General features: G+C 44.0%; 1 protein-coding gene across 1 annotated transcript; it reads left to right on the top strand.

The window, feature by feature from the left end:
* The first annotated feature begins 802 nt into the window (after positions 1 to 802).
* Positions 803 to 16,829, top strand: sart1 (spliceosome associated factor 1, recruiter of U4/U6.U5 tri-snRNP). Its single transcript, XM_076274620.1, has 20 exons — positions 803 to 1,085; positions 1,317 to 1,371; positions 1,490 to 1,545; positions 2,604 to 2,730; positions 3,926 to 4,034; positions 4,755 to 4,832; positions 5,537 to 5,636; positions 5,824 to 5,966; positions 7,757 to 7,963; positions 8,435 to 8,544; positions 9,070 to 9,242; positions 9,692 to 9,825; positions 10,492 to 10,656; positions 12,829 to 12,939; positions 13,851 to 13,938; positions 14,634 to 14,724; positions 15,451 to 15,586; positions 16,007 to 16,096; positions 16,235 to 16,356; positions 16,478 to 16,829. The coding sequence occupies exons 1-20, from the start codon at positions 818 to 820 to the stop codon at positions 16,494 to 16,496; spliced, it is 2,382 nt and encodes a 793-aa protein (XP_076130735.1). The 5' UTR covers positions 803 to 817; the 3' UTR covers positions 16,497 to 16,829.
* Positions 16,830 to 25,347: the final 8,518 nt, after the last annotated feature.

Raw genomic sequence — 25,347 nt, 5'->3', positions numbered from 1 at the left:
GAAACCAAGATATGAAATACTGAAGGGTCCATATGCCAACATGTGACAACCAACCCCACAAAAAATGTGACAACCAACCCCATAATTAAATAGCAGATTGGCCTTGGATTTAATGCTAGGATTTCCTTGAACTTGGCTCAGTGCTAATTTACAAGATTGGTTTTCACTGTATAAACCCCAAGAGGTTTAATATGAGAGAGGTGAAAACAATTGCCTATGACTTGAAGCAACAATATAAGAAGTATGACATAGATTATGATTTTTAATAGAATTCCATAAAATAATCCTCTATTTAGCCTTGTTGACACCATATCATATCACATATCTCAATAACAGTTTTTTACCGATATATTGCAAAGAAATTCTGGGGAACAATGTTTTAGATGTATGTATGTTTTATTATATGAAAACAACAGGATTATTTCATAGAATTTAGTGATGTCGAATTCAGACCTACACTCCTATTCAGAAGGTGGCGGTAATGCACCTAAAAGCTGTTTGTCAATTGTCAAAATAGGAGAAGAAGAAAAATAACTCTTGCCCCGGAAGTTAAAGAGTTAGAAGAAAGGGTTATAGAAATACTTCCTTGTCGTTTCTCATTATTGTACGTGTGAAGTGCGTTAGTCAATCAAGCCTTGTGTGTTTACATCGCGCGCACTTGTATCATATCAACATGAGATAATTAGCTATTTTTTCTTAAGATACCTCAGCTTTTTCCTCAGACAGCTTGTAACCGTGCATCTGAAATAACACAGTTAGCAAGGTAAGCTATCACAAGGTTAGCCATCTAGCTGGTTAGCTGACAATTTTCTAGACCATGGGTTCTTCAAAGAAACACAAGGAAAAGGACCGCGACAGAGATGCCGAGGAGCGACACCGTGAGCACAAAAAACACCGTCACAAGGACCGTGAGAGGGATAAGGAACGGGACAGTAACCGAGATAAAGAGAAGAGAAAGCGGTCACGGTCCAGAGAACGAAGTAGTCGTGGAGCGGAGAAGGAAAGTCGCAGCAAAGGCGATAAAAGCAGCGGAGAACCGCGAGTTAAAAAGGAGAAAGTTGATCCTGGATATGAAGAGACTACAGGTAAGAGCTTTTAATCTGTAACGTTAGCTAACTGTTCAGCAGGTAATGTTACAGCCTAATCCCGAGTCAAGTTACTATGTAGACGTCCATCTTTGTTTATATCTTGTTAAGCTCATTATCTGCCAAATAGTCCTGTAATGATGTAATCAAAATATACATTTCTGCGAATGTCTTGAGAGATAGAAAGGGCAAGACATCATTTTAACAACTACAATTCTCTTTGGCTTTCAGAAATTGGACCACAGTCTGCAAGTGGGGATGCCTCCCTTAGCATTGAGGATACGAAGTAAGTGGCATTTATGCCAAACATCAGCAGAATGAGATGCTTTACTGGGCACATTGTCCAAATATACATTTTAGTGCAATAGTTATGTTAATGATTTGTAACTGTGTTTCTTCAACAGCAAGTTGAGGGCCAAACTTGGTCTAAAGCCCCTGGACCTGAATGAAAACAAGAAAGGTAATTTAAAGTCATCTTGTCAGCACCACATCTAGGTGTGTGTGTGTTTGTGTGTGTGTCTGTCTATAACCCTTTAGATGTATTTTTTCTTAATTTTCATGTCAAAACCGTAAAAGGGGAAATATGTATTAGATAAAACGACAATAGAATTTTAAGTGATTGGTAATCATACCAGATGTGTTTTGGAGAGATGTATAAAGTTTTATGTTTTAGCCTAGATGTTAACATGCACATTGCAGTGTTTCCCACAGAATTGAATTCCATTTGTGGTGGTTGGTTTGCAAAATTAACTTGATTACAACAGTTTTTAACAAATTAGCACAGCGTGGTTATGATGCTAACCAGATTTAAGCACAATTTAGTACAACCTGGAAAATCATTGTGTGGTGGTCAATGTTGATATTGTGGTGGGCCGCCACAAATAAGTCAATGTATGGGAAACACTGCATTGTCTTCCCCTGGAGCTGGTTGTATCCCTGTGAATGTAGTTTGGCAGGGCTTAAAGCAACATTACACTGCAAAAACTGCTTATCTAACCAAGTGTTATTAATCTTATGTTAACATTGTTGACTATATCATCCTAAAGATACCAGTTAACGTGTTACCAAGCTAACATACTGGTTGGTGTTAGTAAAGTAGCTAGTTTTACACAACTTTCATAGCGCTCAAATACTATTCCTAATTCAAGCGTAAGCCTGGCCGATTAAGATTTGAAAATATGCAATAGTTTAAAAAGTTTCTGAAAAGTGCAGGCACATCACTTTGCCATGCTTTAAGGCCTGTTCCTGGCTTACATGCAGAAGTGTTGCCCAGACAAACAATATTGTATAATATAAAATATAGGTATTTTCGAACACAAACTGGTTGTTTTGCACCTCAGTGCTGTAGTTGATGACCCGTCTGTGTCCATCAGAGCTGAACCTCTGAACCTTACCCGTGTGTGTGTGTGTGTGTGTGTGTGTGTGTGTGTGTGTGTGTGTGTGTGTGTGTGTGTGTGTGTGTGTGTGTGTGTGTGTGTGTGTGTGTGTGTGTGTGTGTGTGTGTGTGTCCTTAATCAGAGCTGGGCACTAAAGAAGAGCCGATGGTGGCGGAGACCATTAACCCCATCACCATCAGGCAGCAGAAGGACATGAGGGAGAAGCTGGCCGCCATGAAGGAGAAACGCCTGCTCAATCAGAAGCTGGGGTAGGGGTTACACACACACATAAACACACACACACACACACTGGGGTAAGGGACATTTCCGCACACGCACACTAGGGATGCACACTTCCACACACATTTCCCCACACACAGTTTTTACATGGAAAAGAGAGATGGCGTCTCGATGTGAACATCCTAACTTGGTTAAATACAATTAAATGAACACGGCAACAATTTGGTAAATTAGCTTATTCACCATCTCCCCTAGAGTTGGATGAGATGATGCATACCCCTCTCATCTCTGTGGCTGTGCATGCAGTAACTCCGTCTGAAGCATCCACCTTTAGCGTAGCATAGCTCAGCTCATTGAAGTGGCATTGAAGCGTCCACCTTTAGCATAGCTCAGCTCATTGAGGTGGGCATTGAAGCGTCCACCTTTAGCGTAGCATAGCTCAGCTCATTGAGGTGGGCATTGAAGCGTCCACCTTTAGCGTAGCATAGCTCAGCTCATTGAGGTGGGCATTGAAGGGTCCACCTTTAGCGTAGCGTAGCATAGCTCAGATCAGATCATTGAGGTGGGCATTGAAGCGTCCACCTTTAGTGTAGCATAGCTCAGCTCATTGAGGTGGGCATTGAAGCGTCCACCTTTAGCGTAGCATAGCTCAGCTCATTGAGGTGGGCATTGAAGGGTCCACCTTTAGCGTAGCGTAGCATAGCTCAGATCATTGAGTTGGGCATTGAGTGGTCTGGTTCAGATCAGGATAATTACTGACTAACATGTATCAGTGAAATCTCTAAGTTTGTCTGTTGTGCCACTTTCATTCTCATTTCTACCTGTCTTATTGTGCTTTTCTGTTTCTCACTCCTCCTTTCTTTGCTCTTCCCCCCATCTCTCTCTTTCTCTCTCTCTGTTATTTAGTATAATTTGTATTTCTCTCTCTCTCTCTCTCTCTCTCTCTCTCTCTCTCTCTCTCTCTGTTATTTAGTATAATTTGTATTTTAGTATATTTAGCATATTCTTTATCTTCTACTGTCCTTATTGCTTAGTTGTGTTTTTATATTATATACTTTTAATGACTCTTTCTGCTGTTAAAGAATGTGTGTGTGCTGTCTGTATGCTACTGTGACCTTGAATTTCCCCTGGGGATCAATAAAGTATCTCTATCTATCTATCTATCTCTCTTCCTCTCTCTTGTCTCTCCTCCTCTCCTGTGTGTAAACCCGTGTGTGTTCTCAGTAAGGTGAAGACTCTGGGGGGGGAGGAGGAGCCGTGGCTGGACGACACCTCCGCCTGGGTGGAGAGGAGTCGCAAGATGGCCAAGGAGAAGGAGCTGGCCGAGAAGAGGGTGAGCCCAAGCAGTTCTTCTCCTCTGTAGCCCTGAATGGTCCAATCAGCTCACAGTTCCTCTCCTCTGTAGCCCTGAATGGTCCAATCAGCTCGCAGGTCTTCTCCTCTGAAGCCCTGAATGGTCCAATCAGCTTGCAGTTCTTCTCTATAGCCCTGAATGGTCCAATCAGCTTGCAGTTCTTCTCTATAGCCCTGAATGGTCCAATCAGCTTGCAGTTCTTCTCTATAGCTCTGAATGGTCCAATCAGCTTGCAGTTCTTCTCTATAGCTCTGAATGGTCCAATCAGCTTGCAGTTCTTCTCTATAGCCCTGAATGGTCCAAAGCATCATAGCAGCTCCCTGTATCTCTCTCCTCTCTGGACCTTTTACCCTTAATAGATGTCATAGTAGCAAACTATTGCTTTGAATCTGCAGTATGTACATTGAATGGATGTTGCGTGTTTAAAGGTTGTCATGTCGCAGTTAAACAACAAGGGTGTGCAGCATCATAGTATATTTAAATGAAATGTTAATTTGATCTATCATGGGCCTACTGATTTAGATATATAATGAATCATATCATGGGCTACTGATTTAGATATATAATGAATCATATCATGGGCTACTGATTTAGATAAATAACGAATCATATTTGTTTCTGTTTTTTTCTCTTCATTGTCTTTTTTTTGGTGGCATCTGTAATTAATGTGTGTGTGTGTGTGTGTGTGTTGCCCTCCAGGCTAAGCTGCTTGAGGAGATGGATGAGGAGTTTGGTGTGAGCAGTCTCGTGGAGCAGGAGTTCGCCCAGGACAAAATGGTGGGTTCTCTCTGCCATCCTTAACAGGAGACTGCTGCTCTGGCTCTGTAAATGAGTAGAACTCCTTTAGATATATCAGTATTGTGGGATTCAGTTTAATAATCATTTCACTTTATTGAATATGCATGTAGCCTTTAAAAATATATTGTAAATATTTCACAGTGTGTTCAGGTTGACTTCAAGTAATTTGAATAGTTTCCCTACTGCAGTCCACATGATTGTTATTCTAATTCAGCACAATTGGCTCATTAATCATTCTTATGAATAGATAGATAATTAATGTTGTAGTATGATATTATTTTAATTTAGTAGCCTGTAAAAGTATTCCTGTTACAGTTTACAGTGCTGTGTTTGATAACGTTGAGTTTCTCCTCTATAGTCTGCATACACGTCCCGTGATCTCAGTGGTGTGTGTGTGTGTGTGTGTGTGTGTGTGTGTGTGTGCGTGTGTGTGTGTGTGTGTGTGTGTGTGTGTGTGCGTGTGTGCGTGTGTGCGTGTGTGCGTGTGTGCGTGTGTGTGTGTGTGTGTGTGTGTGTGTGTGTGTGTGTGTGTGTGTGTGATAACGTTGAGTTTCTCCTCTATAGTCTGCATACACGTCCCGTGATCTCAGTGTGTGTGTGATGTTCTCTTCTGCAGGCTGCATACACTTCACGTGATCTCAGTGTTGTGTGTGTGTGTGTGTGTGTGATGTTCTCCTCTGCAGGCTGCATACACGTCTCGTGATCTCAGAGGCCTCACTGTGCAGCACAAGCTAGAGTCTTTCAAAGAAGGAGAGATGGTCATCCTCACTCTGGAAGACAAAGGTGTGTCTCTCATTCCCTCTGTCTATCTCTCTCTCTATCTCTCTCTCTCTCTCACACTCACTCACACACACACAGTGTTACATCCGTACTGCATGTTGATACACATCCATGCAGACACATTAATAAACGTACGAAACTAACGTGTGTGTGTGTGTGTGTGTGCGTGTGTGTGTGTGTGTGTGTGTAGGAGTGCTGGAGGAGAAAGAAGACGTCCTGGTGAACGTGGGCATGGTTGACAAGGAGAAGGCCGATAAGAACGTGGAGCTGAAGAAGAAGAAGCCGGACTACAAGCCCTACGATGAGGAGGAGACCGTGGACGACATGGTGGCGGTACGTCCTCACTAAAGGAGCCTAAGGATATAGTACTTCACATTGCTCTACCTCATATAAATATATCCTATTGCAGTAAATACACTACTGAACCAGCGTGATGTTTTTAACATACTCAAACATGAATGTTGTGAGATTATCTATGCACTCTGCAGTCAGTCAGACTAAACCGCTTTTATTAAGGTTTTGCACCTCCGTTCTAATGTTAAGTCACCGTTTGTTTACAACTAGAGTGGTAGGCAAGAATGGTAGGCAAGGCACTGCAGAGTGGTAGGCAAGGCACTGCAGAGTGGTAGGCAAAGCCTACAACAGTCAGGTTGCATAGGCTACACATAGTTACAAATAGCTTCAACATTGAAATTTGAATATAAAATTTTGACCGAGATGCCGACCACTTGTATAGGCCTAACAGTTGGTTTTACAATGTAGGATGTAGGATTGTAGGATTTAGCTCATGGACTGTATAAAATAGATTTAGTTCAGACCTTTCCCCAAAATCTCTGGCTTATAGTTTCCAGGAGTGTGATTTTCGTTTTTTTTTTTGTGTGTTTTTTTTTTTTTTTTGACCTGAAAATGAGACCCACGCAATTCGTATAGATCCGCTGAGGTTTTTTTTTTTGGGGTGGGGGTTGTTGTCGGTCAGCTATATTTCTGTATAACACAGACCATTGTTATGTATAACAGGCCGCTGACAATGACGACGGGTTTTGTGCTTCACATCTTTCCGAATATCACGCCACAAGTAGCCTAGTCCGTTCACTAGTGGATTTCATTGAAAGTGAAAGTAGACGGGTTGATCAGCTGCGTTCTGAAAAATGCTTGATTCAAGTTCAGTGTGTGTGGCGAACTAGTTTCTCGGCAGAAGCCATGAAACAGTAAAGGTCAACAAATTGATTTAAAAGGACATCATTTATGAAGTTGTTTTTTTCTCGTTTTGGCTTTGCGTCGGGTTCGCCTCCAGTTTGACCTGTCAGGATTTTCCGATAATGAATCTTGTGATGCTGATATTGAATTTTTATTTCTGCGCGTGTAAGCTGAAGTGAGCTGTGACAGACTAGCCTAACGTTACTGGTTTTTATAGTTTTAACCACAAAGCCTGCCTACCTTAGGCCTACTAAATTGTTTAGTTAACACCTTGTCATTTTGCGTTTGTCCAGCCGTTCACCTCCGTGAACCTTGCGCCCCATCTCATGTCATGCCATGTATTTCAGGATGCCATCTCAACATGAGAAAACGTAATGATATGGTGACAGTGCTAAGAGATCAAAGCTTTGGCATGCTTAGTAAACGTTAGTCTTGCACACAATATTGAGCTGAATATTTAGTGGAAATAGCCTACTGTAGCATTGTGCTGATAGATAAAAGTCGCCAATTTAAAGGCGCAGTCTGCATTTAACCCTAGCTCTCCATTGAGTGTGTGCACTTGTAAAACTAGTGTTGTAGCCGCTTAGCCTACACAATCCTGGCGCAGTAGCATATAACAGTTAGAGCCTACCATTTATTTTAGGAGGAGAGGTGTAGGACCTACAGTGTTACTTTGGGAGGAGAGGGGTTGTTGTAATTTGATTCTCTTTGAAACTGAAATATCAACAACCTTCAAGTTGCAACCTCTTCAATCAATATCAGTAGGCCTATCACATGGTTCACTCTGTGTTATGTATATTTTCCTTTTTTTTACCTTTGCCAATCACACCCCTGCGTTTCTGTGACACAACTCAGTGAGGTCATGGCATTATCATGTCATTTTCCTCACCTGTCACACTCTCTTCATCCTGTGTGTGTGTCTGCAGTTCAAGCCGAAGAACATGCTGGCGAAGTACGACGAGGAGATCGAGGGGGAGAAGAAGACGGGCTTCAGGCTGAACGCGGCCGGCTGTGCCGAGGGAGAGCGTGAGCGCGAGCTGCAGGCCATCAGAGAGGCGCTCCGCAACGGCGCCCAGAGTCTGCAGATGCCCGCGCTGACCATCGCCTCAGAGTACTACACAGAGCAGGAGATGGTGAGGACACACACACACATACACGCGTACGCACACACATATACACACACACACTGCCACGGCGCCCAGAGTCTGCAGATGCCCGCACTGACTATCGCCTCAGAGTACTACACAGATCAGGAGACACACACACACACACACACACACACACACACACACACACACGTGCGCTCCGCAACAAGGCCCAGAGCTTGCAGATGCCGCCACTTTCAGTGGGCTGGACATTTTGCACTTCTCACACTCTCAACTCCCAAAAGCATTCTACCATACATGGCTGTGCTCTGTGACCGCAGATGGGCTTCAGTAAGACCAAGAATAGGGTGAGGAAGATGAGGAAGATTAGCGTATTTAAATGGCTGTGCTCTGTGTGTGTGTGTGTGTGTGTGTGTGTGTGTGTGTGTGTGTGTGTGTGTGTGTGTGTGTGTGTGTGTGTGTGTGTGTGTGTGTGTGTGTGTGTGTGTGTGACCGCAGGTGGGCTTCAATAAGACCAAGAAGAGGGTGAGGAAGATCAGGAAGAAGGAGAAGGTGGTGCCGGCCGACGAGCTCCTGGACGACACACGCAGCACAGACTTCGGCTCCAGGTAATGCACACACACACACTTAAACACACCCACACACACACACTTAAACACACCCACATTTGAGTGTTCCTACACCCACAGATACACACTCACACCTGCACACACACACACACACACAAATACCTACTCTTCCATGCATGTTCACTACTGGTCAAAAGTTTGGGGTCCCTTAGAAATGTCCATTCCACTCCATTATAGACAGAATACCAGCTGAGATCAGTTGCATTGTTTTTTAAATCAGGGCAGCATTACATTACATTATGTGCTTACATTATTGCAAAAGGGTTCTCCAATGAGAAACAGAATGTGCCTTTGGAACATTGGATGAATGGTTGCTGATAAAGGGCAATGTAGATATTGGATTAGAGATATGATATTGCTCCCTCTCTCTCCCTCTCATCTCTTGCTCTCCATCCCTCTCTCTCTCCATCTGTCCATCCCTCTCTCTCTCCCCCTCATCTCTTGCTCTCCATCCCTCTCTCTCTCCATCTGTCCATCCCTCTCTCTGCTGATGTCATCTCTCAGGTCTCGTGGGCGTGGCCAGCGGCAGATGGTTGAGGAGAGGGAGGGGGAGGAGCCTGCTGAAGGGGCGGAGCCCCCAGAGGAAAAAAGCAGCAGCAGCAGCAGCCGATTGGCTGTGGACGTTCCAAGGCAGTCAGATGACATCAGAGTTGCAGACATGGACATGAGTGATGACGGTGTGTGTGCGTGTGTTTGTGTGTGAAGCCTTGTCTCTAAAGTTCCTATACAAACTAAACCCTTCTGATTTTAGGATATTGGTTTGAAGTAATGCATCTTAAAAGTTTTATTAAACTAGAACAGAAGGCTGCATCATCTCTGTCAGACACATTTGTGTGGTGCATCTTTTAGTGATGATGGAAAGTGTATTTAGCAATATATCTCCCCATAGCCCTTACATGTGCTAAGCTATTAAACACTGTGTTTAGCAATACATCATCCCATAGCCCTTGAATACATGTGCTAAGCTATTAAACACTGTATTTAGCAATACTGTTTCCCATGATGCCTCCTGATCTCCCTCTCTCTTCGTTTCACTCTGTCTCCTCCTCATCCTTTGACTTTTCTCCCCTCTGTGTGTGTGTGCGTGTGCGTGTGCGTGTGTCCCTGTCCCTGTGTGTGTGTGCAGAGGGTGTAGCCCTGTCTGAGCCGGTGGTGTTGGAGGAGGACGAGGCTGAGCAGGAGCTGCAGAAGCAGCTGGAGAAGCAGAGAAAACTCAAACAGAAGCAGCAACAGCAGCAGCTCCGCGACTCCGCAGAGAAGGTCAATACACACGCACACACTTTAGTTGGGATAATGTGCAGCCTTACAAATGAAAGAAAGACATTGACATCTGAAAGTAACTGAGAGCATGTGCAAGTGAAATTCTTCGAAAGCAATCAGTAATTTGCATTAGTCAGCAGGTAATAATTGAACATTGAATCAATTCAATGACAACAGCAGATGTCCATAAGCCTCTATCTACTGTAGCCTGTATTCAGGTGTCCAGATGTCCATAAGCCTCTATCTACTGTAGCCTATATGCAGGTGTCCAGATGTCCATAAGCCTCTATCTACTGTAGCCTATATGCAGGTGTCCAGATGTCCATAAGCCTCTATCTACTGTAGCCTGTATTCAGGTGAATTAAATATGTTGGCATAACATGAGGGATAGCTGTATTTCTTAATTTCTTATTTTTTTCTTTATAAAAGAACAATACAGAGTTCAGACCCATCTCTTCTTCGTCCTATATTCTGACCGATATACCATCCAGTATAGTGCCACTACTCTACACCCGAAACAGTACAACCTTTCACCTCCCCGAAATATAAAATGCTCTGCGTTTGGATGTCTCTTAGTATCGTTATGAATATTTGCTGTCCTGTCCACTGTAGGTGATGGATGTCTCTTCGTAACGTTAAGAATATTCGCTGTCCTGTCCACTGTAGGTGATGGAGCAGCTGAGGGGTCGTGGAGGTGCCGGTATGGAGGACGACGACCCTGACCACAGGAACAACATCGTGTTCAACGCCACCTCTGAGTTCTGCCGCACACTGGGAGACATCCCCACCTACGGGCTCTCTGGCAACCGCGAGGACCAGGAGGACATCATGGTGAGGACCGCGCATCGGAGCAGGGAGATGCTCTTATTGGGGAGGGAGATGCAGGGAGATGCTTGGTCTTATTTTAGTCTAAATGTGTAAAGTGTATTAAAGACCTCATGGTGAGGACCGGACATCGGAGCAGCGAGATGCTTGGTCTTATTTAGGACCGGACATCGGAGCAGGGAGATGCTTGGTCTTATTATGACCGCCGCGCAGCGAAGCATGTCCAAATTTCCGTCAAGGATTCCCGGGACACTGAAAGACCGGGGTAGACGAAACTTGGTGGGCATGTAACCCCATATGTATAGCATGGAACCATCGTTTTTCGTTTTGATCTGTAGCCCCCCCGCTGGACTGCACCCCCCGAAAGGAGGGTAGGGCAGACACAGTTTTCTGTGAATCTCGAGAACCGTAAGGTTTAGGAGCACCATTTTTTTTTGTATGTTGATCTCAAGGGGCCATGTCAACCCATTCCATAACCACTCATTTCATGTATAGTGCCACCTAGTTAAACACAAAAAAGTAAAAATGAGGTGTTGTAATCGCAGGTATCTGTGACCTAACATAGTCAAAACTGCACGAAATTGGAAGTGTAGGATCATTATGACACCCTCTGAATGCACGCCAAGTTTCGTGGAATTCCGTTCATGGGGGGCCACACAATTAATTAATTTATGTTACTATACACCAACTGGCCTGTAGGTGGCCGGAGACAGTTTTCTGTGAATATCTCGAGAACCTTAGGGCCTAGGAGGTCCACCTTTTTTTTGTATGTTGGTCTTAAGGGGGCATGTCAACCCATCCCATTACCACTTATTTCATGTATAGCGCCACCTAGTTAAAAATTAAAAAGCAAAAAATTAGCTGTTTTCATCACAATATCTCTGCACGAAATTGAAAGTGTAGGATCATTATGACACCCTCCGAATGCATGCCAAGTTTTGTGAACTTTCGTTCATGGGGGGCCTGAAAGACCCGGGTACACGAAACTTGGTGGGCATGTAACCCCACATGGATAGCATGGAACCATCGTTTTTTGTTTTGATCTGTAGCCCCCCCCCGCTGTACTGGACCCCCTGAAAGGAGGGTAGGGCAGACACAGTTTTATGTGAATATCTTGAGAACCGTAGGGCCTAGGATGACCAATTTTTTCCGTATGTTTGCCTCCAGGGGTCATGTTGACCCATTCCATGTGCACACATGTGCATAAACAGATACACACGCACACACATACATTCACAGTAATCATACGTATGACACATACTCACACAGTAGACATATGTACGCATGCATGCACATGCACAAACACACATACGCAGGCAAACACACAAGCACGCACACACACACACACACACACACACACACACACACACACACACACACACACACACACACACACACACACACACACACACACACACACACACACACACACACACCCACACACATAAACATAAACGTGTACACGCACACATGCACACAATTCAAGAATTTCTCAGAATTATGAACAGGCAAGATGGGGGTGGGGTTGTATAAAATGAATTTTACATGTGAAATCTATGAACTAATCATGTTTTGGTACTTGTTGTCTAGCAGATACCAGTGAGAATTGAGTGTGGATAATGCAATTTAGTGAGACAGTTAGAATCATATAGGCCTTCAGCGTGATTTATTTTTGTGGAAAAAATGTGCTGGACTGGGCGGCGGTCATATTTTGTACCGCTCTGCGGTACATCTAGTTTTAGTCTACATTTGTGAAGTGTATTAAGACCATGATGCATGGTGATGCTGCACTCTAATCATTCATTAATGAATTGATTGATGCACAGCGAAGCACAGTAGCACTCTTAGGCATGCACTTGCACACACACGCCTATGCCTGAATCAGTAAAGCCGTGTGTGTGTGTGTGTGTGTGCGTGTGCGTGTGCGTGTGCGTGTGCGTGTGCGTGCTGAACCAGAACCAGACTAGTGGGAAAGGAAAGGGGAATGCCTCCATCACAAAAGTCTTCATTGGTGTAAAAGTGCAGGATGCTCATCAGACAGGCCTCCAGTAACCTAGGAGAAATAAACAAGAGTGTTGAGGCACTACTGGGGAAAAACACACTGACATGTATAGATAGATAGATACTTTATTGATCCCCAGTGGAAATTCAAGGTGTGTGTGTGTGTGTGTGTTTCAGGACTTTGAGCAGGAGGATGAGCGAGAGGGTGGAGGCGGCTCTGAGTCGGAGACGGACGAGAACGCCGGCTGGAGCACCGTCAACCTGGACGAGGAGCAGAAGCAGGCCGACGTGAGTCCCACCTGTCTCACCCCCCACCTGTTACACCTCTCACACCCCTCACCTGTCTCACCCCTCACCTCTCACACCCCTCACCTGTCACACCACCCACCTGTCACACCACCCACCTGTCTCACCACCCACCTGTCACACCACCCACCTGGGTTTCGTACCAGTTAGATTGCTTTCTGTCACCACTCTGTTAGATCTGATACATTTTGAGTCCCACACGACATGGTAACTCTCAGTACACATTTCAGCTGGACGTAATTGCTGTGCTGATTCTTCCTTCAGTAGATCACAGAAATCAATGTATTGCTTGACAGATCCTGCTTGTACCAGATGATATGACTGCTTTTGTCAGATTCCTCCTCTGTCAGATGAGATGTCTGTTGCTAGATCCCTCTGCCATCACATCTCAGTCATCAGAGATCTGACTGGGTAGATCCATCTGTCCATGACCCACCTAACTCCTGTAGTGTAGTGGGATCCCCTCCCCATTGCCCCCCCCCCCCTTGTGTTTGTCACGTCCTGTCTCTTGTCCCCCCTCCCTGTAGTTTGGTACAGTCTCTTCACCTCTTTGTGTCCCCCTCCCTGTAGTTTGGTACAGTCTCTTCACCTCTTTGTGTCCCCCTCCCTGTAGTTTGGTACAGTCTCTTCACCTCTTTGTGTCCCCCTCCCTGTAGTTTGGTACGGTCTCATCACCTCTTTGTGTCCCCCTCCCTGTAGTTTGGTACAGTCTCTTCACCTCTTTGTGTCCCCCTCCCTGTAGTTTGGTACGGTCTCTTCACCTCTTTGTGTCCCCCTCCCTGTAGTTTGGTACGGTCTCATCACCTCTTTGTGTCCCCCTCCCTGTAGTTTGGTACAGTCTCTTCACCTCTTTGTGTTTCTCACGTGCTGTCTCTTGTCCCCCCTCCCTGTAGTTTGGTACGGCCTCCACCACTATCCTGGATGAGGAGCCCATCGTGAGCTCCGGCCTGTCTGCCGCCCTGCTGCTCTGCAAGAACAAAGGTGAGCTGGAGACGCGTTTGGGTTTATGTGACCTTATGTAGGGATGTATGCCGTCACACTGCACAACACAAGCAGACCCAGAGCTGCCAGGCTGCTGACTCCATAACTAGAGCCTCACACAAGGTGTGATAGTCTGTGTGAGAGTGAAGATATCTACTGGTGTGATAGTCTGTGTTTGAGTGAGTGAAGATATCTACTGGTGTGATAGTCTGTGTTTGAGTGAGTGAAGATATCTACTGGTGTGATAGTCTGTGTTTGAGTGAGTGAAGATATCTACTGGTGTGATAGTCTGTGTTTGAGTGAAGATATCTACTGATGTGACAGTCTGTGTTTGAGTGAGTGAAGATATCTACTGGTGTGATAGTCTGTGTTTGAGTGAAGATATCTACTGGTGTGATAGTCTGTGTTTGAGTGAAGAGCTCTATTGGTGTGAGTGCCTATTGTGCTTTCTGTGAGTGATGTATGTGTTGCATGTATTAAATTAATTCATTTGTTGCTGATGGTGTCATAACTGGAGTATGTGTTATGTGTGGGTCAGACAGACACCATTGTGTTTGTGGCTACTGATTTCATATCCTGTGATGTAATGTCGTTGTGTCTGTGGCTACTGATGTCATATCCTGTGATGTAATGTTGTTGTGTCTGTGGCTACTGATGTCATATCCTGTGATGTAATGTTGTTGTGTCTGTGGCAGGGTTGCTGGACACTCAGATGCAGAAGGTGGCGAGGGTGAAGGCTCCCAAAGTAGTGGTCCACGATGACAACTACTGCATTGAGGACAAGATGTGAGTGGGTCTCCGGTGGTGTGTGTGTGTGTGTGTGTGTGTGTGTGTGGGGGGGGGGGGGGGGGGGGGGTTGTGTGTGCGCTACTGAGTGCTAACTGACGATTTGTTTCAGTCATTCTCATCTAAATGTCTGATTGTGGATCACAACCTGCTGACTGTGTAGTTTTGCATGTAAGCCAAAGTCTTGGTTAGCAAAGAAGAGAGAGGGAAAGCAGAGAGTAAAGGGGAAATCGGGTGCAGTTTATAGTCTGTCCACTAGAGGGCCCCTGTGGATTGGATTGATCACTTGGGCCAGTACAGTAGTGGTATCCCACCTCACACCATCCAGTCAGCATTTGTCTGATTGCACTGAGAGAGATCTTCCCTCCATGTTTGTTAAATCTGTTTGATGAGTGTCATATATGTTTGGTGGCGGACATGTAAGATTAAACACACATGCAGTCTTCAGCATTTGGGAGGGAGTGTGGTGGACTTGTCATGTGACACCAGTGTGTTCACCCTCTTGAATCTAAATACCTTTCTCTCCACCCCTCCATTCTGTTCATCCCTCTTTCTCTCCACCCCTCATCCCTCTCTCCATCCCTCCCTTCTCTTCATCCCTTTCTTTCCACCCCTTTTTGTTATTATGTTCATCCCTCTCTTCTTCTCTCTTCCATCCTCATCCCTCTCTCCTGGTCCTCTCTTCTCTTCTCCTCCATCCTCATCCCTCTCTCCTGGTCCTCTCAGGATGATCGATGACAAGTACAGTCGTAGGGAGGAGTACCGCGGCTTCACGCAGGAGTTCAAGGAGAAGGACAGCTACAAGCCCGACGTTAAGATCGAGTACGTGGACGAGTCCGGCCGCAGGCTCACTCCCAAAGAGGTGAGTCAGCATTCTTATCTCACTCCCAAAGAGGTGAGTCAGCATTCTTATCTCACTCCCAAAGAGGTGAGTCAGCATTCTTATCTCACTCCCAAAGAGGTGAGTCAGCATTCTTATCTCACTCCCAAAGAGGTGAGTCAGCTTTTTTATTTTATTACTTTTTTCTGACAAATCTAGTGTCAAGGTGCAGTTGTGGCATATCTGATGTCATGTCTGTTTGTTTGGTTTTTTGTCACAATTTTTAGTTGAATTTCTCAATGTTGTCTGGAGCTGAAGTTGATGGAACGATCCTTGTTGTGATTAACAAAGCTGTCATGGTACCATAGCTTTAAAAGTTGTGTGTGTATGTGCGTATAACAGAGGGAGAATTGCTTGCAGACGTGTATTTGTAAACCCGCATATCCCTTCTCGTTGTGTCAGGCTTTCCGGCAGCTGTCGCACCGTTTCCATGGCAAAGGCTCAGGGAAGATGAAGACAGAGAAGAGGATGAAGAAGCTGGAGGAGGAAGCTGTAAGTGTGTGTGTGTGTGTGTGTGTGTGTGTGTGTGTGTACGTGTGTACGTACGTGTGCGTGTACGTGTGTGTTACACTGACACTCTTTATTGTGTGTGTGTGTGTTACACTGATGCTCTCCCTCTCTCTGCTGCAGCTGCTGAAGAAGATGAGCAGCAGTGATACTCCTCTGGGTACGGTGGCTCTGCTGCAGGAGAAGCAGAAGTCTCAGAAGACGCCCTACATCGTCCTGAGTGGCAGCGGCAAGAGCATGAACGCGTGAGTCTCACACACACACACACACAATAGGACATAATAATAAATACGGCAGTCGCTAACAACAAATTTGTGTCACCTTCACTTTTAGTCTGACCTTTGCTCTGTTTTTTTCTCTCCACAGAAACACCATCACCAAGTAACGGAAGCAGACTTTACATGTTCCCAATTCAACACACACACACACACACACACCTAGATCTGTTGCATAACTTATGTGAACCTTACTCTAGATTTTATGTACAGAATGTAAAGACATGCAAATGCCCAAACATACAGTAACACATTTTAAATTGTTAGTTTGTTGTATAGAGCATTTGATTCACATCATTGGAATTACTGAAAGGAGACATTTACTCATGTGCTATGATTGATTTATTGATATATCTTTTCAATGCTGTATCTATATTTGTGATGGCTTTTCAGTTCAGTAATTACGACCTTTACCAAATAAAGTGCACACCATGCCTTTCCAAATGCTCATTTATTTTTTGCTAATAATGTAACCTATGTGAATGAAGCCTGTTGAAGGTAAGGTGGTTTCGACAGAGTTTTCTTTCATCTTGAGATGCTGTCCATATAACTTTCAATATAACGTTCAACATATTTAGCAGTGTCATGTAGTAAAAGCTGAGGTAAAAATGTTCCACACGCCACCGTTTTATGAAAGTGGGTTATTCACCGTCTCCCCTAGAGTTAGATAAGTGATATCTCTACACCCACGTAGCACTGCTTCACCTGTAGTTTACCTGTGCTTCGCCTGTAGTTTACCTGTGCTTCACCTGTAGTTTACCTGTGCTTCACCTGTAGTTTACCTGTGCTTCACCTGTAGTTTACCTGTGCTTCGCCCCAATATAGTCCCAAGTCAGACCCCGTTTACACGAAGGGAAAACGCAGATATTCCCCTGCGGTTTGGCCTCTCGTTTACACCAAAACCCCGTTTTTATCCCAGAAAACGATTATTTCTAAAAACCTCCAGCCAGGGCCAGTGGAGATTTCTGATAACGCCGGTTATGTGCTGCTGTGTCAACAGGGATAAACGGCGTTTTAGCTTCTTAAACGTCACATTATGCGCCAGAAAATCCTTAACGTCATGTGAGCGCCTGATGTTTACAGTTTCTTTGGCTACTGATCAGGATTATCATGGATGCTGTTAAGGTGCTACTAATTTGTACTTTTGTGCAAACGCTTCTGGCCTGTTTGCATTTGCAACAACTGCTCTACATGGTGGAGCAGAGGCGAAGGATCGCACGGAGGTCAGCATTTTTACTGCTCGTGTTAGTCGTTGGTGTCGATTCTGAGGATTTTGATTGGCCAGCATGGCTTTATTCCTTTCCCTACACTGCCACCCATAGGTTTGGCATAGTTATTATGGCGCTCCACAGCGTATTTATGCGGGTTGATGTAAATGACAGGTTTTTTGAAAACAATGTTGTGTGCACGATGTTATTCTTGAAAACGGAGGGGGGGAAATATTCGTTTCTCTAAATACCCGGCTATGTGTAAATGTGGCCTCAATATCTGCTAGGAAATCAGCGGTAGACGTTGGCCAGTACAGTATTTCACGGTCCATACAACTGCCGAAGATAGAAGAGCCGCTCTTCTATCTTCGGCAGTTCTTATGCAGGAAATGCAGTATTTTGGACACGAAAAAAAACTGCATCATACTGTACTTTACTGCAGAAATGCAGTATTTTTGACATACTACAGTAGGCTACAGTGCAGTAGCCCAGTATTTTAATAACTACACTGTACTTTGAAAAAACTGCAGTTATATTTTGTAAGGGAATATGTCCAGCAAGCATCAAAAGCAAGCAGCCCAGACATCCAAAATGGGGTGGGATGATTGTATTGGGAGCACTGAGGTGTCAGATGCGACTGTAAAAAACAATGGTTACATTTTGGCCCTCAGAGTTCAGGTTGGAGGACCACTTAGCAGTATTTTGCTTAGGGCCCCATGGAGGTCTGAACCGGCTCTGCTAAACTAACTAAAGCTTGACTGAAATATTGCAAACATTTACCGGTGGTACTTTTCAAATGTGGGAAGAGTGACATCACAGATTAGTTTTGACGGGTTCTCGCACGTTTCTGCTGAAAAACTGAGCGCATTTAAAGATGAGGGTTTTTTTTCTTTTTCTCAAAAATGTAGCCAGTCCTTCGCATTCAAAAAACTGGACATGCAAATTTGCGAAGTACCGTGACTGGGAAAGGCTGGCAAGCAATTAAGCCGCAGACAGATCAGAGGATTCACTTCCCTGTTTGGTTGGCTTAGGCTAGGCCAGCAACACACGCTGGAGAGAGATGCGTGTAGACATCAAACCATGGAACGAACACAAGTTTACCCGACTGCTGTTCCAGCTGTTCATTCTCGTGAAGTTTCTTCCGTTTTTCATGCCCTGAATGCTAATTCGGTTTCATGTTCATCGTCCTAATGTATGAGGCACTGTCGCCATGACAGTATACATATTATACAATACTGTATATTTTAAGAAAAATAATTTAGAAAACAAAACTGCCTCAGCTATTGGCACACTTGTATTAATAGTTTTGGGAAGCCGCTTTTTGACAGTATTCATCTCATCTGTAAGGTCACCCAGATTCCAAAATCCTCTTGTGACTTCTCTTTCTACTGTAGTGCTTTGGAGTTCAGAACAGGGTAATGGGATAACCATCGCAAAAGCTTGATTCTGTGCTCAGTAAGTCATTTTTGTGTGGATCTGGAGATATGGTTTGGATCATTGTAATGTAATCTTTTGTAGTATGTTGATGACGTGTTCCACTCTAGATTGTTCATAATGCAGCCACCGGCCTTTTAAACTGGAACAAAGAAACAGCATATCGCTCCTGTTTTGGAAAATGTACATTCGTTACCTGTGACATACAGAATTGATCTCAAATGTTTACTATGTGTATTAAGGTCTAAATGGCTTAGCTCCTCAATATATTATTGATCCCCCCAAAAGGTACTCCTTCCCCCTCAAAATAAAATAAATAAGTCAAAACCAAAGGGGACTGGGCCTTTTCTGTTGCTGCCCCTTTGCTCTGGAATAATCTGTCCTCTATTAATTCTGCTCCTAATTTTAGTCTAATTTAAAAACATATTTTTTCTCTAGCTTTCAGTTCAGACTCAATATATATTTTCTCTCTCCTTTTATAGTTAAAGGGGCAGCCGTGGCCTACTGGTTAGCGCTTCGGACTTGTAACTGGAGGGTTGCCGGTTTGAACCCCGACCAGTAGGCACGGCTGAAGTGCCCTTGAGCAAGGCACCTAACTCCTCACTGCTCCCCGAGCGCCGCTGTTGTTGCAGGCAGCTCACTGCGCCGGGATGTGTGTGTTCTTCACCTCACTGTGTGCTGAGTGTGTTTCACTAATTCACGGATTGGGATAGATGCAGAGACCAAATTTCCCTCACGGGATCAAAAGAGTATATTTACTTATATTACTTTCATTTATTTATAATAATGTGGTTCTGACACTTTGAGCTAATTGCTTCACTTATAGAGGAGAGATAGATTTCTTTGCATAGTCTGCCTCTTCACCTTCTCCATGTTTGTGTACGTACTGTCCACTAGCCTACTGTTTTACTGCTACACTGTTTACATGCTATAGTATGTTACAATTAAGCGATAATATATAAAACGCCGGCCATTACTGGGAAAATAAGTCCTGATAGGGTGAATCGCACCACACAGCGGAGGGGTCTTGTTCCGCCCTGAAGGGACTTATTTTCCCAATAATGACCGGGGTTCTATACATTATCCCGCTTATTACATGGCTACTTGCCAAAATGAAACAATAAACTCCCCACGATATGACTATTTAGCCTACATAGCCTAGGCTATAGCTGTTACCGTTCATCGTGGCTTTTGCTGAGAAACAAATAGTTCGCAACAACCAGAGGCTCTGGCAACAACACACGCTGAACTTGAATCAAACATTCTTTAGAACACAGCTGATCATCCGTCTGCTTTTCACTTTTTCACAAACTGTTGCCATTGACAGCGGTCATTATTTTTTTCAGAGGTCCTTTAGTCGAAAATGATGGCCGCTAGAACTTTGGGAAATTCCATTCAAGTCAACGGAGCGTTCTACTAGCATTGTGAAGAGCCGTGTAATAAACACTAAATAATAGCAAAAGCCAAACACTGCACACCGCAGCCACACGTCCAAACGCATAGACAAGAAAACAACAACAGGACATAACATTGACATACACCAAACACACAGGACTAGCAGGCTGCACCCAGATATTGTATGAGGCCCTATAGGTCCAGAGGGGCTACTACTAACAGCAAACAGGGCCAGGAGCTCTTCACAATGCAAGAAGAACGCTCCATTGACTTGAATGGAATTTCCCAGCGGTCATTATTTTAAATTAATTTTAAAATAATTTAATCATTTTAAAATAATGACCGCTGTCAATGGCTTCTAATTCAGGTCTTTCATATCACTCCGCAACTACTGGAACTTCATTCAAAAGTGAAAAAGCAGACAGAGCAACAGGCTGACCGAAAGGGGAAGTCTAGGCATGACATTTGAGCACAACAGACAAAGAGACAGCACAGTGACACAGTGTACAGCAACTAGAACAATGAGGGGACACCACCACCTGGAGATCAGCCTGCCACCTGCTTTGGACCAACAAATCCTGCCCAGCACAAGAGAAGGAAACAAATATGAGGAATTTGGGTTGGCTAAAATTAACGCATGTGACATCTCTTTTGTAAAAAAAAAGTCAAGGCTTCAGCCAGGATATAACCAAAAGAAATCCCAGCTTAATCCCTTATAAATTCTGTGAAATACCTCTCCAGTCAGCTGAAGCTGAAATGTGTGTGTGTTAAACTTTACAGCAGCTTCTTCAAGTTTTCTTGATAATGTCTTGAATGAAGCCCAGAGTCCTCCAAATAGTGATGTTTATAAACAAAAATTTTGAATTTCAAACTATCTTTTCTGTTATGAACTGCTGCATCAGGTTTCAGTTCCCTTACAATAAGTCATATGATCTTCAAAGTTAAACTCCACATTTAGGGAGTACCACTGACCACACCACCACCACTGATGTGCATTTGCATTTTACACAACGTCACAACTTCTTCTGATTTGGGGTTGTATCAGGAAAGGTTTGAGTTCCCTTAATCTACAAATGGGGGCCAGGCTAAACTCAACATTTTGGGAGTGAACTCAAGCGGACTCGAACCCGCTAACAGCAGCACCTCGGATCGGGAGGCGAGTGTGCTGACAGTTGAGCCAATAGCCCAGGCTACTGGCTCGCATGCCAGCAGCACTCTTGAGGCATCGGGGAGTGAGGTTTACCAATGTTCCCCAAGCACAGCTAAGCTAGCTGGCATCCGTTACATCAGCCACCTGGTGAGCAGAAGAGCACTTTGCCAATGGTCACGGGGCAATAGATCTAGTCAGCTGGTCACCGTGGGGCAACTCATAACTGTGTTCTACTGGAATCCGTAGCATTGAGTCCAGAGGTGGAAGTTTGACCTGGGTACACATGTTTTCGTTTAATATTTGCCCGGGCGCTTTCTATGAGCATCTCATCTCTCCATTATGACGTCTAACCCTCAGCCTCCACGACTGGCACCTCGAGAGCACTCTGTCCTTAAGACATTACCATTGAGGAAGTCAAGTCTGCAAACTATCTTTTCTGTTATGAACTGCTGCAGCAGGTTTCAGTTCCCTTACAGTAAGTCATATGATCTTCAAAGTTAAACTCCACATTTAGGGAGTACCACTGACCACACCACCACCACTGATGTGCATTTGCATTTTACACAACGTCACAACTTCTTCTGATTTGGGGTTGTATCAGGAAAGGTTTGAGTTCCCTTAATCTACAAATGGGGGCCAGGCTAAACTCAACATTTTGGGAGTGCCACTGATCTACATTATCACCTGTAAGAAAAGTTGGGTTAGTTCTTTCTTGTCTTTGCATGAAGTTATGAACCAGGAGAGCAGTACCAGCTTAAAGGTAGGTCAACATAGTTTTTGTCCTTGTGTATTTAACTGGTTCGCTGCACATTTCTAGTTTTATAAGGAGCAGAGTATAGTGAGCTGAATATAGTGAGCTCTTGAAATATTTCATTATACGCAAGTAGAACATAAATTATTTATAGGCTACATCTTGTCATGCCATGATGACTAAAGTGAAGTTGCTATTCAATGTGGGGTTTTGTGTGAGTTTGTCATCAACAGAAGATCCAAGAAAAAGCAAGGCACTTGTATGTGCAAATTAACCAACTTAATTTGCCATTTAAGTGACACCTGTGGTCCTCCATACTCCATAGTCATGAAGTTATTAACACTAACGCAGTTCTGAACTCCAGGTTGGCTGAATGGGCGTTACTTAAAAAAATCCCTGTCGGCTCAGTCGACATGGAATTAAAATATCACTGAAACTAAGTTTAAACTATAATCTACGACATGTTGGCAACAGGTGGCCAAAGCTGCCGCCACTGATATTGTTTGGCCCAGTCAAATTATTCTGGCAGTCCTATTTTTTAAAATCATTTATTTTAAGATATCGATTTACAAATAGCCTATTCACCAATCAGACTGCGAGTTGGTGCTTAAACAAATATGAGAAAAGAACACCAGAACACACTGGATCCTGCTAGCTGTGCATAGCCCTCGGCCAGCGCTTCAATATTGTGCCTTTGTGCTTCTGTTTGGAGCAAATAGGCCACCTTGAACGTGCCGCTGCATTTCGTAGTGTGGTATGATATTTTTTTCAAACAGCGACAGCATTGTTGCACATCAGATACATAGGTTTTGCATTTGTGAAACTGGGTAAGATGAACGCAAATTTTTCTTTCCATTCCTGTTTATAGGCTCAGCTATTTTTCTCCCAGCTCCAACTCCTGCAGTGCGCTTCTCACTCTGCATGCTAATATTTCTTGTAAGCAAACAATAAACATTGTAACATTGTCAAGAGATGGGACAACCAAGTAGCTTAAAAGATAGACTTTATCCAAAGAAGTAATTAGAATAAGTCAGGCTCTGTGTTAAACTGTCCATCAATGCCAAAATTATTGCAGCCTAGTGCCCACATGTACTATTCACAATATTGAAAGGGGACTTAAAACAGAGTTCATCAAGATACATTAATAACTAATTGTGGGTATAGGACCCCAATAAAACTATTTCACTTCTATACTTTATTTTGGGTTTTTTAAGTAATTTACTGTATTTTATTCTATTCTATTTATGTATTAATTCATTTATTTTATTCTTTACATTTATATTTTCAAAATAACAAGGTTTTTCATGTTTGGAACATTTGGAATAATAAAAAAAGGTTTTATTTAATAAATTTTCCGTTGGTGTCAGGATATTTATAGCCTAACATAATGATAATGAACACTGGTCGGTAGGGCCCCCTTGGAATTTTTGCTTGGGGCCCCCACAGACTCTAGAATCGCACTAACCCTCAGCCCCCACGACTGGCACCTCGAGAGCACTCTGTCCTTAAGACATTACCATTGAGGAAGTCAAGTCTGCCATTAAAGCCCTTAAGAATAACAAGTCTCCTAGAGCTGACGGCCTCCCCCCTGAGGTCTACAAGTCAGGTGGTACTCTGTGCTACATCATCTGTCTATGACGTGCTGGAACAGTGGATATCTCCCAGATGTCCTCAGAGATGCCAACATCATCACCATCTATTATAAGAAGGGTGAAGGAACTGTAGGGGGCGATGTGGGTCGAGGAGAGTGAGTGTGTGGTGAGCAGGCAGAGCCCCGGTTAGAAGGCTCACTGGTATGGAGTGATTGACACGGAGATGGCAGGGTTTCGGTGCAACACAAGCAGTTTATTTTGATTTTCAATTTAGTTCTTTGTTCTTCACTGGGGTTTGCGTGTGTGCTGCACCAAAGAGGAAATAAACAGAGAAGGGAGAAATCAGTACAGATCCCAACTCACAAACAAACAATTGACATTTAAACAATAAACTAAATCATATGGCTATATAAGGTACAACTAAACAATACTTGACATCCCAAATCAACCAGCATCATCCCATCTCTCACATGGGACTCAAACACAAACACATTGAACCAACAAACAAAGACCTTAACTTTACACAATATGGGCTGGCAGAGCTAACTCATAAACATCACATAAGTCAAAGTGAAGGTCATTAAATGATAACTTATGTTAACTCAAAAGACGCACACGACACAGGACACACTGGAGTGCTGGGTTGATGAACAAAAGAGTGAATGCAGGGCGAGCAAACAATTTATCTAGTCTGAGCCCCTGCTCTGGAGCTACGGGGTTTCCCAGCAGGTAAACTGGGCGTGGTTTGGTGACAGCCATAGAATCCTGCAATTTCTTTGCAGCACTTTCTTCTCAAAGGACTTTGTGGCGGTTAAAAATTAAATGTACATTAAAGAATAAGAAACAATATATTAATAATAAACATATAACTTAGGGAGTCTTTTCATAGCCGCCCGGAATTGGAGTCAATTCCTCCCGGAAAAAGACTCAGTCATCAGTCAGCTCAGGAAGTATCATCAGACGTGACACTGGTCTGGTGTAAGTCTGACTGCCGACTTGGACATCAGCGGATCGGACACGCCCATCTCTACCGGCCGTGACAGCTGTGACGCGCCCTGTCGGCCCGAGGCAGTTGTGGGTCAAGAATCAGAACAGTCCTCCCTACTTCCAGATTCTGGACTTCCTTCAGCCACTTTCCTCTGGGTTGTAGGTTAGGCAAGTAGTCACGAATGAACCGCGTCCAGAAGTGGTCAGCCAACATCTGGCTATGACGCCACTTTCTTCGCCCAAGGAGCTTACTGTTGGCAAACATGGCTTGTGGTAGAGAGGCATCCCGCCGCCCCATCAGGAGCAAATTGGGAGTGACCGGATCAGAATCAGCGGCGTTTGAGGAAAGATAGCCTAGAGGCTTTGAATTCATGATGCCTTCTACCTCGATCAAAACAGTTTGGAGGACAGCTTCGGAAGTGGTTTGCTTTCCCAGAATCACTC

This window comes from Alosa pseudoharengus, unplaced genomic scaffold (assembly GCF_046254945.1).
Source record: "Alosa pseudoharengus isolate Yale_2024_CS ecotype anadromous, Long Island Sound unplaced genomic scaffold, YU_APseudo_1.1 YU_APseudo_1.1_scf_8, whole genome shotgun sequence".
NCBI lineage: Eukaryota > Metazoa > Chordata > Actinopteri > Clupeiformes > Clupeidae > Alosa > Alosa pseudoharengus.
Note: the sequence above shows the minus strand (reverse complement) of the source record. Positions and strands in the feature narration are given on the sequence as shown.